This window comes from Rhinolophus sinicus, linkage group LG03, assembly GCF_036562045.2.
Source record: "Rhinolophus sinicus isolate RSC01 linkage group LG03, ASM3656204v1, whole genome shotgun sequence".
Lineage (NCBI taxonomy): Eukaryota > Metazoa > Chordata > Mammalia > Chiroptera > Rhinolophidae > Rhinolophus > Rhinolophus sinicus.
The window spans coordinates 46926939-46943983 of NC_133753.1; the positions used below are offsets into that span (position 1 = coordinate 46926939).

At 33.5% G+C, this 17045-nt stretch overlaps 1 protein-coding gene across 5 annotated transcripts in view; it reads right to left on the reverse strand.

Moving 5' to 3' along the window:
• The window catches only part of USP3 (ubiquitin specific peptidase 3), a 79146-nt gene that overhangs the window by 37392 nt on the left and 24709 nt on the right, over positions 1–17045 (reverse strand). For 4 of the 5 annotated variants that reach the window (XM_019755364.2, XM_074327606.1, XM_074327605.1 and 1 more), the window contains exons 3-4: positions 13507–13638; positions 2119–2202 (exon numbers count right to left, since the gene is read on the reverse strand). In XM_019755364.2, the coding sequence (XP_019610923.2) occupies positions 2119–2202; positions 13507–13638 (216 nt within the window). Of the gene's footprint in view, positions 1–2118; positions 2203–13506; positions 13639–16351; positions 16468–17045 lie in introns of those variants that run through there. The other variant, XM_019755365.2, reaches the window with a different exon arrangement.

Below are 17045 nucleotides of genomic sequence, written 5' to 3' on the forward strand. Positions count from 1 at the left end.
TGTTTCAGTGCCTACAAAGTGAGAGGAGACCTGTTCCATACGCTACAATGTTAAGCTATTCGTTCACAAATTCTGTAAGTAATGAAGTTGAATCATAATCACAGTACATATACTACTTAGTGACAATGCCAGATAGTTAACTTTTAGTTTAAACTGACATAAAGCATCTCACTTTTTAAAATAGAAGTTATTACATTTTACCATCAGTGAGTCTCAAAATGGCAGAATCTTCTAAACCCACACTGCCTGACATGCTAGCCACTCACTACGAGTAGCTAGATAAATTTAAATACATTAAAATGAAATTAAATTTAAAATTCAGTTCCTCGGTCACACTAGCTACTTTTTAAGTGCTCAACAGCCACATGTGGCTGGTGGCTAGCATACTGGACAATACAGATGACAGAACATTTCCTCCACTTCGGAAAGTTCTATCGCAAGTGCTGCCGTAGAGACTATGTAGAATAGTCTTAAGTAAAACACAAATGTAATTATAGTTTTCAAAAATTGCAGCTTCCATTATAGATTAAAGCCTGTGATTGAAAACACAAAAATGAGCTTAAGTAATGTTTTTCAACACAGGAAAAGGACTGCAAGGTAGATTTCCAGTGGGGCCAAGCAGAAGTGTAGACAGGTGGTCTGTGACATGATTTACCTGATAAAGCAGTCAATGGAAAGAAAAGATTTGATAACTGCATAAGTGCATACAGGTTCTTGAATGTCGTCGTCTTTTCCCTTTGACTTAGTTCTGATGAATTTATTTGGGATTAAGATGGTAGTTGTTTCTGAGAGAAAGTGATTAAGTGGCAGAAAAAAGTATTCTGGTAGCTACCCACTTCTATAACAAAGAATCAAGGTAGTAAAATCTTTATGATGATATCACCACCAAAGAGTGGTATTATATAAATTACTGCAGGAATCTACTTCACAGTTCATTGTGACAATTTCAGATAAAATTAAATATTTCGGATCTGTATATCCGTACCTGTCTCTCTAATCCTAGATAGGGCTTAGGCTGCTTTGTTCAAATTAAAAGAGGGGAGGAAGCACTCTGAAAAAGAGTGGGGCCCAAAGATGACAAGCCAAAAAGTAAGTAAATCCAAAGTGTTTTAATTAGTTTAGATTTTAAAGAAATCAATTCTTCTTCCCTTATCAGCTTTATAATCTCTTTTTTAAAGAGACATACATAAAGACTTTGGTTAAACAAAACTAAACAGTGTTTCCCTTACAGAACTTAGGTTATTTCCTCTTGGTATACAATTTTAAAACATTCTATTGTCTTTACATTAAAGTTTGCTTTTGCCATGTTCTCATAATACCTTTTATACATCAACTGCAAAATAAATTAGATGACACGGGGTGATTTACACAAATTTCACTTGAGTCAGCAGTCATTCCAGGGCTAGGTTTCTATCCACTGTAGCTTCAAAGGTATTGCTATTTGGGTTTCTGTCTAACTGCTTGAATTCTGAGCCCAGTGAGTTTTACTGAATGGCCTATTTGGCTATAGGTAGGAAATCCTATTTACATAAGTACTTTGATTTCTTTATGTTGACAAAGCATTTCATAGCTTCCTGTAATTTCAAATCATATATACAGCCCCCAACAAAAAAGGAAAAGAAGAAACTATGATCTTGTGCTATCACATAGATGCAAAGTGGACAATAATATAATTAAACCTAATTTCCCTTAAAAATAACGCATAAATTTTAGTGCTCCTAAGAAGACCTCATAATACATTTGATAAGGATTTTCTAGTATCAAAGGTAACTCTGTAATGATTTTATATTGTCTTCTGCCCTTTCCTTGCACTCCCAAAATTCCCCTTGCAAATAAATTGTGTAGCTTACAAATTGGTGGGTTATAACTAAAAAACAGGCTCCGGAGCCCTTGGATATGGTTTATAACAAATATTAAAAGAAACAAATGCTGAGCTATGACCAATAACTATGGGTGCAGTTTCAGATACCCACATATAAGGCTTATTTTATTAACATTTCAATCATACTAAAAACATGATGAAGTTATAGAACTCAAAAACAAAAATCCCATTCAAAAATTCTGAAAGACCCCTCAATCCCAACCCATCCCTTTTCTTTCCCAAGGTCTATTACTTACTTTTCCAAGTTCTGTAAGTGTTCTCTGACTTTCTGTACCAGTCCCAGCTTGGTGTCATTAACCACAAAATCATCACAGCGATAACTGCAAGAAAAATATTCATCAGTGTGTGTAAAGAGCTTGAGGAAACCACAGCAATGAAATCCCCGAAAGGCCTGGCTGCTGCCAAGACGATCACAGGGCTCTGCAGGCAGTTACTGTTGGTGGTGAGTTTAAAGAGGACTTGGAATCCACAATGGAATGTTTTTTATGAGCCTTTTTTAAAAGCCACGTAGGCAATGAACACTAGCTTCTTTTCACATTTTATTCAAAAGCTCTTCAGTTCCACCTTTGAAAATGAAATACGCTGCTACATGTGTTACATTCTTTTTAGTAATGTATAATACATGGAAAATGAATTAAAAAGCACCAATTCTATTCATAAAGCTTTAAGGTGATACTTCCCAACTCAAATTAATGGGGAAACTGGGGGGAGGAGAGATTTCAATGAAAAGCTGGGAAAAGGTAACTAACCTGTAGGGATAGTAGATTTTTGAAAAAACTGAAAATAAAGCTACACACTTTAAACATAATTTAATTAAAATAAATTGAATTCAGATGGTTGAGAAGAGTGAATATTTTCAATGCGAAGGACAAGAAAACAAAGTATAAAACAGTGGGATGCGTCTCTTAGGAAACTGATAACTGCTTTGAAGAAAGATGTTTAAAGTGTTCTTTAAAACTGATACTGTGTGTGTGTGTGTGTGTGTGTGTGTGTGTGTGTGAGAGAGAGAGAGAGAGAGAGAGAGAGAGAGACAGAGAGAGAGAGAGACAGAGACCCTTCAGCAAGTCAATAAATAAATAATAAAAGGAATCACACAAAATAAACTTTAACATGTACATTAGCATTCCGTTTTTTTTTTTTCCTGGGATAAGGCCAATTGTAACAAAAACAACTTACGAGCTATTACCAATATATTCTTTTGAATAACAGCTTTGTATAAAACCACTTTTTATATCTACCAAAGAATAATGACAATAACACTGCCATTCTGAGCAAACAAAACTTTGAATGCACAGCAATTAGTAAAAATTAGGTCATCTCTAGCAGAATCCAAAAAACCTTTTCTTACATATCTGAAACCAGTCTATTAAAAAATGAGAAGAGGATGGGGGAAAAGTAATTTTTAAAAAACGATTACACACAAAAGCATAGCTTGTGCCTTTTATTCACAGGAGTCAAAATCTTAAATGAATGCTTTTGAAAACTTTAAAATATTACATATGTAATTATTTAACACTCCCTTTGCCCCATTAATTGACTATGTATGTGTCAATCAAGAATCTAAGCTATTCTCCAAATTCCTAGGGTTAATTCCCACATTTCTACAAATAGCAAAAGCTACTTTTACATCCTAAACTATTTCTCTATGATCAAATACCAGCAATGGCAGGAGAATAATTATCAGTTTTATGACAAATATGTAAAGGAATTAAATAAATGAAAAGTTTTAATTTTTTGCTTCTCTTCATACATGTTAAGAAGGTAAAGTCTACTCTGTTTATATTTGGGCTTAAGGTGCTTGGTTCCTCCATGAACCTTAAGCATTCACTGAAGAAGGAAATTACATGTTACTCTAATTCCTCCTTACATTTTCACTTCATGTTTGCATATATTTATGCATGTATGTCAGATAAAACAATCCTCAGTTCAAAACAAAGAAAACCACTCCAAATGCTAGTGTTCATCTGGGAAACGAAGTCTAAGAGGAAATTTAGATCACCTTTCATAATTGGATGCCCTACTATATAACTGAACCCCTTAACTCCACAAAAAAAGTGGTTGCTTTGTTTAAAGAAACAAACTCTTTCAAATGAAATAATTGATTTTTTTCTTATTAATTATTTTTGGTGTGACAAGGATTCAGCCTGGGATATAAAATTAACTTCATATGTCTTAAAGTAACCTTTCCATATATTGTAATTTAGATTTATTTTTTGCCTTGTTCCATTCTAACTAATCTGGCTTAACTGGGTTTAATTGCTTCATCTCTCTGAACTTTTTAATGTGGCTGATGCAACTGAGGAACTGAATTTTAATTTTTAAACTTTTTAATACACAATTTTACTTACCTGAAGCAGTATAAAATATTTTTCCATTAAAGACAGCTTTATGATTTTGGCAAAACTATATTTCTTTTATTATTACATCACATAAGATGTATTGCAGTACACATGACAGATGGATATCATTCCTAGTACTATACATAAGCAGATCACCAATCTAGTTTGTTAACCAAATGATTCACTTAATTTTTCTATGCAACAGTGTAGCACGCAATGTGTTTGTTTGAATATTTTATGCAGATAACATGAGTTACAGTGATACCTATGCAGATTGCAATTGGTAGTAAACTGAAATACTTATTATTTTAACTATAATATAATTATTTTCTAGCTTAAAAATTAAGGAAAAAAATTTTAATTTTCAAATGAAGGCACACGAATGAGGCAGAATCAAGTGGAGAACAACAGAGTAAAACAAATCAGCTGTAAAAAAAGTTTTAAGATAATAAAATAAACAATATTAAGAGTCATTTTCAACAAACGTATATTAATTTAATAAGCTGCCTCTCAACAGTCAAAATATAATCAATGAAAAAGTTGAAGGGATTAAGAAAAATACAGATTGGTAGTTACAAAATAGTCACCAGGATGTACAGTACAGCATAGGGAATATGGTCAATAACATGGTAATAACTATATAGTGTCAGGTGGGTACTAGACTAATTGGGGCGATCACATCATAATTATATAAATGTCTAACCACTATGCTGTACATCTGAAACGAATATAAAATAACATTGAATGTCAACTGTAATTGAAAAAAATAATGAAATTAGTTACAATCAATGAAATCAGAATGAAATGTACAACAAAAAATTTTTAATGATTATTAAAGAATTTGAGCTTGTAATTTTGATCAGCTATCACATGGCTTGAATTCTTGCCCAAGAAAGAAAACCATTTTTAGATGTAGAGATGAAAAATTAAATGACTATTTCAGTTAAGGGAATTATGTTTAAAATTTTGAAGCAAAGATTAAAGAGGGTAGGTTACAAAAACTGAAATATCCTCAATTGACCCACCAAGCAACCGTCAGTGAATAGACCTTTCTAACAATATTAAAGATCAATCAATTCAACATTTGAAAAAATTGTAAATACTTTTATTTCTAGCTTTAGATGAGTTTTACAAGATAAGAGTTACTGGCCAATTAATACTTTTGGCATGTTTTTATCTCAAATTACTTCCAAATTTACAAAGAAATGTCTTTGTCTATTTGAAACCTTAGAAATAATCGATCTCATGTTGTAGGGATTTTTTATTCTTTTACATCACTTTCAGCTAGATGGGAAAAAGTTAGTTTTCTATCAAGACAGACAATGGGCGAGCTATGTGAGGTCAAAATCTGGGTTTACTAGAATTATTTCCCTTATTATGTTTGTTTCACTGCATGATAACACACTGAAAATATTTGTGCTGTGAAGTAGACTGCATCACGGATGCCTAAAATTGTTCAGTTTATGTGCAAATTCTATGAATCATCACCAGTTTATGGAACTAAGAGAAGATAATGAGTTTAATAACCACAAGTTCTTTGCCAATGTTCATTACTTGAGTCATGGAAGGTTTACAAACATTTACTTTACTGCTAACTGTAATTCAAGATATTCTTGAAACAGAAGAAACACTTGCCAATATTTAACAGTAACATAGAAAACATCACAGTGTAATTCACATTTTCCACCTACACCACAGTGTACATGAATGAGCTAAATTAAAGACCCTGGGAGAGAAAAGGCTTATTTGTGAACCAGCTAGACAGGTACAGATTTATGTTAAAATTTAAACTAGTCATAATACAAATCAACAATGATTTTACACTCAATAAATATGAAGATTTTTAATTGTAACATCATTAGGTATGTTGGCTGCAAAATCTATGAGAAAAATTGAAGAAACGCTATTGATGTGGATAAATTAAGAGTTGATTTTCAGTTTATATAATGTCCCTTTGAATTTAATGTTGATAATAGTGAGTTGTTACAAGAGTTAGTGAATTTACTTAACTTAGATGTAGTTTTGAAACTGATCTTTTTTTGCTTGTCAAACCAATTGTTCTAAAAAAATGAGTCAGTTTTGTCAATACATATGCAAATACTAAAGAAATATGTTTTTTGTATTTAATTCATTTACTGGAAAAAATTTAATAGTAGTGTTTGGAATCTACATTTTTAATTGCAATTTTTATGATCATCTCTAAACGCAGATCAAGCATTTCTGATGAGAAGTCAGCATCTGGATGGAGCTGAGCTCTAAGTGCAAAATACACACTGGATTTTTGAAGGTTCCACATAAAAAAAGAATGCAAACTATCTCTAATAATTTTGCATTGATTACCAGTTGACATAATTATATTTCGGATAACTGGGTTAATTAAAATATACAATTAAAATTAATTTTTAACTGTTTCTCTTTGCTATTTTAATGTGGCTACTAGAAAATTTTAAATTACATATGTGAGCTATATTACTTCTGTTGGACTGCACTGCTACCGTGTTTCCCCGAAAATAAGACTGGGTCTTATATTAAGTTTTGCTTCAAAAGATGTGCCAGGGCTTATGTTCAGGGGATGTCATCCTGAAAAATCATGCTAGGGCTTATTTTCTGGTTAGGTCTTATTTTTGGGGAAACACGATAGTCTAAAGGGTATCAAAGATACTATCTGCTCTAATATTCTATAATACTACTACCTCCATATCATAAAGGGGTAACAAATATAACTTTATTGGACTATAAGAGATCAATTTTACTTTGGCTGGATTTTTTTCACTGGCTAAAAAATTCTTTTTTTAAGTTTCCTATTTCTGTCCCTATTTATCAAGAACCAATTTCAGGTTCTCTTCAAGTCACTAAAGACACTACTTCTAAGACTATAACATTTGTACTGTCTGGATTTACCACACTATATAAGTCTTATTTGATGATGATGATGATGATATGATAGAGAAGAAGAAATAAGGAAAGCTCCTCCTGCCACAGGTCAAAACTTCTAAGAGTACCTGGCACGTGGTAGAGGCTCAACAAATCTTAAGTTTCCTTCCCTCGTGTAACCAAGAGCTGCTCACAGCACAAGCTTCTCTAGCTGCCCACATTTCCGTTTTGATTTCTTTTCCTCCCTAGCCCAAAGGTCAAAAAAAAAAAAAAAAAAAAGTAGCAAAAGTAGGAAATACATGAGAATTTAAATGCCTGTTTGCCTTAGTCTTTAGCTGTGTCACTGCTTTCAAACTGTAAAACTATCCCACTAATAATACCGGTATTAAGAAGTCCCAAAGCAAACAGAAGGATTTAAAGTAAACAAGTTCTAAATACCTCTTCCTGGTTTACAACTGTGTTGAAACTATTTGGCCAGAATTATGCTTACCCCTAACACCTGAAAAAAAATTAAGCCACTATTCTTAGTTTTCCCTTCCAGAAGATTACTCTAGAATAAGAAATACAAAAAAAAGCACATAACTTGTAGGTTGTCTTTTAAAACCTTGCAGATTGGTTCTCTGAAACTTGGAATGTATTTCCCATTTTGAAATTGACATGACTATAAAATATGGCTAAATGTCATTAGGTGAAAATAGACCTGGTTCCCAAAATGTGGTTGAAATAATATTTTGAAAAGTTTTACTCCTCTTCTCCTTTCTATACTATTGGCACTGAGAAACTGTGATAGCAGCAAGCTGGGCAGGGTTTGGGGAACTTGATTAGTACCTCACTAGGCGAGGAAGTCTAGGGTTCAGCATCTCTTCATGTACATAGGACTTCATGTGGTCTAACAAACAGAAGTCAGGAACTACCTATATTATTTCACCAGTTTTTAGGCTGCTAAATGTATACTTATGCAAGTTTTTACTTAGTGACTTGAGGTAATTCTTAAGTACAGATTAGTTCTACTTCTGATAGACTACTTGTCAGATAAGAAGGTTTACTTCCGTATTTAGTGAAAAGAAAGAACTGTTTAAGAAAATTTAAGTAAATTGAACATTAAAGACAAAAAATGCTTAGAAATCATATTAGGCAACATATTAGAGATGTCAGATAAGGAAATAAGATGTAAAAAGGCAAGGTAGGAGGGGGATTGGTATTTTTCTTTACTTCTAACACCTTGAAACAAACTACAGTATTGTCTTGGCCATGTAAAGATTAGTCTCAAATTCAAATTCTTTGGGCCAAATACAATCTTATTATGTAATTTGAAACAGAAATAATTTTTCTTCTTTTCCGATATTTACACCAATTATTTCACTTATTTCAGTGGCTAGAACCTCCAAAACAATGTTTAATTACAGTGAGATCATGTAAATGATAGGAAGTATTCGTCTTATTTCTGATTTGAATGAAAATGGCTTCGTATTTCATCAATTAGTATATGATGTTTGCTTTCTTTTTTGGGGGAAAACTATCATATTTTAATAGTTTCCTTTTTATTTCAATTTTATTAGTTTTTTTCTAAAATCAGAAATGGTTTATTTATAAAAGTATTTTTGCTTCTAATGGTACCATAACCTGGGGTTTCCTTTAATAATGAATATGTTGGCAGACTTCAGATGAAATTAACTTAGTAATTATGTAATTTTTCTTTTTGATACATCCTACTGGCTTAGATTTTCTTTAAATTATAATTATTTGCAACTAATTTAATTAGTGAAATTGACTTATTTCCTTTTTGGAATTTCCATCAGATTTTTGTTTTAAGGTTTTGAAAGTTTTATAATATTAACATACTCAATGGTAAATTTTAATCTTTTGAGGTGGTATTGTCCAATATAATAGCTACCAGCCACACGTGACAATTTCACAATAAAACATTCAATTCCCCAGTCTCACTAGCCACTTTCAATTGTTCAATTTTCACAGAGGTCACACCCAAAACAGAGAAAAATCTGTATCTCTTTCTCAGCTTTAAAATTCTAAGGTGTTTTTTTTTCCATTCTTGTTATTTAGTGCTATTGAAACTACCCAAGTCATAAGGCTCCACATCATACTCTTAAAGAGCTAAGAAAATATTCCTAAATCAAACCATTTTTGATCCCTCTGCAACAAGCAGCAAGCATACAAATGAACCTCATTTTTTATGCAACAGTAAAGAAAAAGTCCTTTAATCTACTAGCTACAAAGCAATCTTTATACAGTAAGTCATGTATAATACTAAAGTTAAAAAAAAACTTTCATGCAAAAAGTACCCTCAAGAAGGGTACATGGCAGATCCATCATTAAGTTTTAATTCCTTTTTATCCCCTTGCAAAGTATCAAAGTATTATGCAAACTGACCTCTGGTTTTATTATAAATGACATATAGATATAGAAAAGAAAAACAAGCTGATACTCTAATAACTTCATCTATTTCAAACCAAGAAAAGTTAAAATCCAAAAGAACTCTTTTAGAAAGCAAGCTTATTTTTAAATTCTCCTTTATTAAATTCTGATATAGTGCCATCAAACAAGGCAATCTAAAAAAAAACTGGACGAATACCTGCAGAGAAAACCCATATCCTTTGTTAAAAGCAAACAAGTACCAGCTTATTGAGAACAAGCCTTTTATGTTTTCAGACCACCTCTGTTAAAAGGTTTCTTTTTAAACTTCAAAATGCTGTTTTTAAATAAACAAAATTCTTCCTGTTCTCTAATCTTTATACCAATGAAAATTTGTTTCCAAATACTTTATAAGGATAGTCAACAAAAGCTTTTCCCCTCTTTTTTTAATCATAACTGCCTTTGAAAATGATTCAGTATCAATTTTAGCCCACAAATAGGAGCTTTATTTTTATCAGTTTTAATTAAAACTGCTACTGTTACAGGTGTCTAAAATCTGAAATACAAGTCTTTTTCCTAGACAAATGAATTTATCCACATTTCATAGTATTTTTTTGAAGTTAACCATTACCCTGCCAGGAAAGAAAAATTCTAGTAATTTAGTTTTAATATTCTTTTCATAATTTTGCATTCTCAGATATTCAGCTACTGTTGATAAGGATCAGAGTTGACAAGACTATGACAGATGTCGAAAATTATTTGTTCAGTATTTTAACTCTATTAACTCCAAATGTCTATCCACATAAGAATAAGTTCCTAATTTTAATCTTTGTTTCTATTTGATATACTAACGTATACCACATTCCATTCCATTTGTATTGACTAGAGAACTTTGGGATGGGAGGAAAGAAAACATTACTTAACAAACAATAAAACTGAACACTAGCCCTTGTATGAAAATCTTGGTAAGATTTTCATTTTTATTGAAATCTTCACTTAATCTCTAGCTCAGTTAATGTGACTTATCTCCTAAAGGAGTGGGTTTGTGTCAAATCAAAATTATTTCTTTTGGTGTTGCTTTTCTGCTTTCGAAATAGTGACCCATTTTATGTTGTTCTATTTGGTCAATATGCGCTTCTTCTGGATGCCCAGTTTATATCAGAAGTGAAGGGGAGCAGCTTTGCAAGGGTGACCCTCTTGGGAAGTAAATGAAATAGCAAACATATGCCATGATTTAGGGCTTCGGGAAAAACATTCTGTGGCCCAAGACGATCAGAGGGCACAATAATTACAGATTTGGTATAACCTTCCCCATTCTGGGGAGACAGTTAACAAAATTCCGTTTTTCTAGTATATATTGCCATTCCGCATTAGACACTGAGTACTGTGACAGGTACAAAGACCTGACACATGGCTCCTGCAGTCCCCAAGGACATCTACAAATATCTAATGTGGGTAGGAAATTACAAGTAGCCCAAAACTCTGAGTTTAGGAGAGGTTATATCCAGCTACAGCGGATCTGGAAGGGAGGAATGGGGGCAGCTCAGTGATAGCTTCATAAGGGCTATCCAAAGATAGGGCAGGGCAGGGACTCTTGGAAAGGAACGCATAGGAAACCTGTACGCCTCAGAGCATGTTTCTCTACTTTGGAACACAGCACAGGCCAGATGGGGAAGGAGCTTTAACATTAGCTAAAGTCAAACTATTTTGACTACAAGCATAATAATTAATAATCAAACAGGTAAACCTAATATACCAACATTTTACCTCTAAGGCAAACCTTTTTGGTTGAACCACAAGAAAATTAAGTATAAGGAAAATGTACAAACAGAAGTGAAATTACTAAAGTATACTGGAAAATAACCCATACAGAAAAAAGAAATCTTTTTTTATTTGTCTCCTAATCATAGTGAGGTGTGGGGAAAATGTTAATTTAAACTACAGCTTTATGAGTTCACAGCTATCACAGATTCCTTTTAGGCCACCAGTGTAATGCTACAGGGTGAGTCTCTGGCATTTTGTTCTAAAAACCCACAAATGAGACGGTAATGTGACCAGCTGCAGCTCCCTTCCTGCATTTCAGAAGCTCTGGGTGTGCACACACTTGCAGCTCTGTGTAACCTCACACAAAAGACTGGCAATTGGCCAAGAAGCCTGTGCCATGGTGTATATTCCCCAAGGTTCAAGATCTGCCATTTAATTCCAATCCAGCCATAAAACGACACCAATATAAAACACTATACCAATATAAAACAAATTCCAATTCTATTTAATAAAGGTATTCCTCCAAAATGCAATATACAATGATATTAAGGTATGTAATCTATCTTTTTAAAGAGACCTATGAATATAATTCTACTCCGTTAAAATAATCCTAAAATAATTCTTAAAATTTCCTCCAAGAGTTACTATTTCCTCATAATCTTACCAATAGCAAGAAAACTCACTGCACACAGAGATTTTACTGTTTCCAAGCTTCCCAATTAATCATTTCATGCACCTTGCTAACTGAAAATCAAGAAGAATGAATGTTTTCAACATCTGGTAAGCACAGGCTGGCATGACCTATAACAACGGTTGTGAGATAGATACCTCAAGAAGGAACTTATTTTCTGCTGTCTAAAGAGAAATACAACCTTACAGAAATACATGGTTCTGTCATTAGGTAGGTAGGCAGCTATGTCATTCTAGCATGTAAGTTTCCTAAGGGAAAGGGGGGAAAACTAATGAGAACACTTGAACGTCTTGGATAATGCTTAGCTTTTGTAGAAAGGAGTGTTTTACAAGAGCAAATTACAAGAAACCGAGCACTAGGCCTTGTGTGCAAATCTTGGGAAGATTTTCATTTTTACTGAAATCTTCATCTACCGCTAGCTTCCCTGTCTTCCAGGTCTGGACACCTTTCACACAAAGGATCACTAAAGTAGTAGTGTTCTGAATGACTAAACCTTAAGATGCTTCATTCAATAGCCACAATTTAATAATGTTAAATTTGTAGAAATTAAGACTTGGGAAGCCACGTGATCTTTTTTTCTTCCTTTTGATGGACACGTTTCTTCAATACAATTATCAACTAATTAGCACACAACTTCAGTAGAAAGTGTGAATAAAAAGTGATATTTAGACTTTAATCCCCATCCTCGCCTAGTACTGCCTACATGTAACAGTCAAGGGCTGTATGGCAAAAAAATAAAAACTCCAAAGAAATTCTTTAAAGTGGCTTTTTTCCCCTCAATGTCAAAAACCTTTTGAATTGAGAGTGAACTGATTAAAACAAAGAATTATAATTCACTAATCAAAGAAAGAAATTCACTTCACACTGAAGTTAAAACTGAAAAATACACTGACTTTCTGAGCATGCCAAGTGGATATGGATTGTAAAACATCACTGTAACCTAAACACCTTAGATCTAAGTCATCACAAAAATACTTAATTTTATTGTCATTTATATGAAGCAGACATGTATATTATACTACAAAGAGAGAACAGGGCTTCTAGTATTTTTTTAAAAAATAGCTACACATGAAATTCTTCACACGTATCTACAGAGGAGTAGGAAGACGAGAAGGGAACTGTGCTGAGAGAGGTGAGAATGTCAAAATAATTTTTAAACGAAGCTTAAATTTTTAAGATGATATAACAAAATGTTAACTTGCACAGTAAGAACACGGGATTTTTAACAAGGGTTTTTATCACATTATTCTTCAATTAAAAACAAAACAAGAAGAAAAAAGGAATTATGATGAACAACAACACAAAAATACTTTTCACTTCCCTGAAGCTTACTGGCACGGACAAGGACCAGGAGGGGGGAAGGAAGAGGAGGCCTCGAAGTTGAAGGGAACATGCAAAGTAAACTCGCATGAACAGGACAGGCATTCCTGATGGCTCCAGTGCCTTGTGATTTAGCAGAACTAAAAAGAAGTAGCAACAGTAGCAACTGGCTTAGAGTCTGGGAGGGGCAGGGAGCAAGGAAAATGAGAAAACACGTGCATGCTCATAGTAAAGAATATTATTTCCAGAAAAATATTAATACTTACCAATATGTGCTGTAGCTACTACAGTCCATACACACTGTGTGCTGAGCTTTGTCTTGTTTTTCTGGTTTCCTATGGTTGGCTAAGGGCACCTGTGCTTCTTCGTAATGTTTTTTTGCGTGGCCATTCACATACCTTACAAAAATCAAATGAAAATTTATTTTAATTTAAATATTGTTTTGGAAGTTAAAGTAGGAGATGATGATAAAAACTTAGGTGGTAATCAAATCAAAATGAGAAAGAATTCACTCCTCCTTTTTAGGGCATTCAATCATTTAGTGATTTATTAAGTTGAATACTTAAAATATGCTCCTTTTTTGCAATCAAATAGGAGAGTCAACTTTTAATTACAATATACACAAGACTAGGGCCAGGCAAGGAAAGGAATTATCTATGCAAATCAGTTTCAAAACCACTGATATTCTCACTTATCAACTCCTTCACTGATGTTCTTGCTACAGTTATTTTTTTTCAAGCTTGTCTCACACTGCTAACCCCCAACTCAGGTTATTATCAAACACAGCTCTGTAAACTACATTACTCAACCACTTTCCACAAGGGCCACAGGCTCTGCTTGGGTTGCTGCTTAATATAAAACGTCGAGAGTCAGATATGGAAACAGGATAATCTTCCATTTCTTTCTCATCAATATGGCTTCAGATCTTTCATTCGAACACCTGAATAATCAGCTCCACTCATATGGAAACACAGTTGTTTAGGAAAAAATCCAAACAAAACACAAATCATCTTAAACTTATATAAACTGTTATTTTTCTACATGGATGAAGATAATCAAAAGTTGACTATATTTGATATACAGATGATGTATTACACAATTGTACACCTGAAATCTATGTAACTTTACTAACAATTGTCACCCCAATAAACTTTAATAAAAAAAAGTTGACTATGTTCATAAAAAAATTTGTAACACTTTCCAACTCAGATTCAGTAAATCATTGCATCACGAAAAGCAAAATGAAACCGAAATAAGGATTTCTGTGCACATGGCACGCACCCAAATTCATCTACACTTTTGCCTAAATACTGTACAACGCTGTGACTGACCACTACTGTGAAGACCCTTATAAAACAAAACCTCCCAATGCCTAAAATGCAGCCAATTTGTAGAAGGCAAGGCCTAACTGAAAATTCAGAACAGTCAAAACAACTGTTGGTTAAGTGGTACCAAAATAAATACGCTCAGGGAGGTGAGGTGCCATTTCTGTCATGCGGCACCTTACTTGTACGAGGAGCAACACCTACCTGGGGAAAGAAGAACAGCTGTCAGGAAGGGTCACCTGCAAGCCCAGCCTCTCTACCCCAGAGCTGAAAGCAACAGAGGTACTACTGACCTCAACTCAGAATGTGATCACGTTTCTTCCCCCATGTTTTCATTTCAGTAAAACAACCAATACTTGTGTATACATGGGCCCTCTGTCCACAAAAGTGGACTAAAATGAATTTGAAAAGAAAGTAATGATTAAGAGTATAAACTCAAAATCTAGATTGCCTGGGTTCAGAAGCAGGCTTTGCCCCAGACTGGCCACGTGAGCTGGGGCGAGTCACCTAACCTCTTTGTGCTTATGTCTTCTTCTCTGTAAAATGCAGATAATAGTTCTCAGAGCTCATGAATAGTTAGGTGATTAAATTACATAATCCAGGGCTTAGAACACATGCATGGATAAATGAACATGAGCAATTTTATTCATATTTTCCTCTATCTGCTTAACTAGTATTTATTCAGAATCCAAACAACATAATTGCTTAGACAGCGGTCATGTTAAGCACGTAACTTTGAGGTAACACATTGCATAGGTCAAGAAACACCCAATATTTAATTAAAAGGCGAATTCTAACTTATAATACAGGCTAATATCTAATCAGCACAATTTCCTATACTTATACGTATTTGTACTGTGCCATGAAAAGCAATAATAATATTTATAGTGAGTACCTCCTCTGGAATCAAAGAAAAAGCAATATTAAACAATAATAAAGGCATTACTATTTTCAAGTCTTTGAAAACTATTATCTGTACATAGTACACATAGTTTATTTAGACCACACTGTAGTCTCCAAATATACTAGATGTTTAAATGGTTACTATAAATGTCCGTGATAAAGTAAGAAGTGTATTACTGCTGACATGAAGATTAGCAATGTTTTGGCTAATACTCAATACAGTCAGAAATTAACCATTATATATAAATTGGCTAACATAAAGAAATATTTCCCTCATCTAGTTTTAGATTTTCACTAGACAATTTGGTCTAAAAAAGAAAATGTCAATATACAATCACAAAAATTTGAAAAATAACTTCAATGGGATGGTATTACGAAGACCAACAGAATATGTAACTCAAATATGCTACCGATAAACTGTTTCCTAGTTGGAAAGATATTCAATTTAAGACTTCCCTGCAGAAAAGTGGTCTAAAATTACTGAAAAATCAGAATCCTTGGCAATCAACACCCAGGATTACATAATAAAAAAAAATTAACCAATAAACCATGTAAAAAGAAGATCCAAATGCAGGCTACTCTGATTATGTGTTTAATCTACTTAATCATATTTTTCTGGAACTATGTCAAATTTCTAAGTTTTTAAGATTGCTTGCAATTGGAAATAGACTACCTGCAGAGTCTAGAAAATTTTCCATTTACTTTTCCAAAACCTGCTTAGAAAATTGTTTGTTGCTTGCTATTAAAAACATTAATCTCTCCAATTTTTGAGAGTTTGTCAGGTCTTTTTGTTGGCATATGACCTTCAAGATTTAAGTTGTAGAGCACTATGAGACAACTGGAGAACAGAACTACATAAATTTTATTGCATTATAATTCTCACCTCTCAAAATCTAGGAGAGGAATCTGTCTCTTCAAGTGCAGAATTTAAGTGCTTCTACTTTTCTTCTTTTTTAAAAAAATGTTATCTGTACAAAGTATTTTCAGGTTCCCCAAATCCTAGAGATTTCAAAACCACAACAGCCAAAATTAAGATATGCAGTTAACATTTTCCAAAGGTACTCTTAAGTGTACATGGAAAAAAATACTCAATTCCAGGGCTCAAAATGTGAAAAATCAAAGTTAACTGAACAAAGATGCTCTCTTCATGCAATGAGGGTTTAAAAACAATGGGGAAACAGTCCTAATAAATACGATATAGGATTCAGCCTGTGTGACTTAGTGTGATTTCCCATGCCCCGGTTACTAAGCTTTTAACTGTACAGCAAATTCAAAGTGGACTTTCTAAGCTAAAAGAGCAATAGATATAAATGTGCTAATGCCAGGCTAAAAGAACACAAAGGTTGGTATTTGAGTTTGTGTTCAAAGAAAAGAGCTACCAGAGTATTTAAATAACATCATTTTGAAGCCAAGAACTGCAAGGAAACGCTCAGGCAACTGGAATGGGGGTGGGGGTGGGGGTGAAGAGTTAAGTCCCTGGAAAGCAAAAATACCTTAATGAAAAAATGAAACACTTGGTACATCTTACAATTAATTATGAAGTCCACAGTGAGAGCATTTTCAAGGGAATTCCTTTA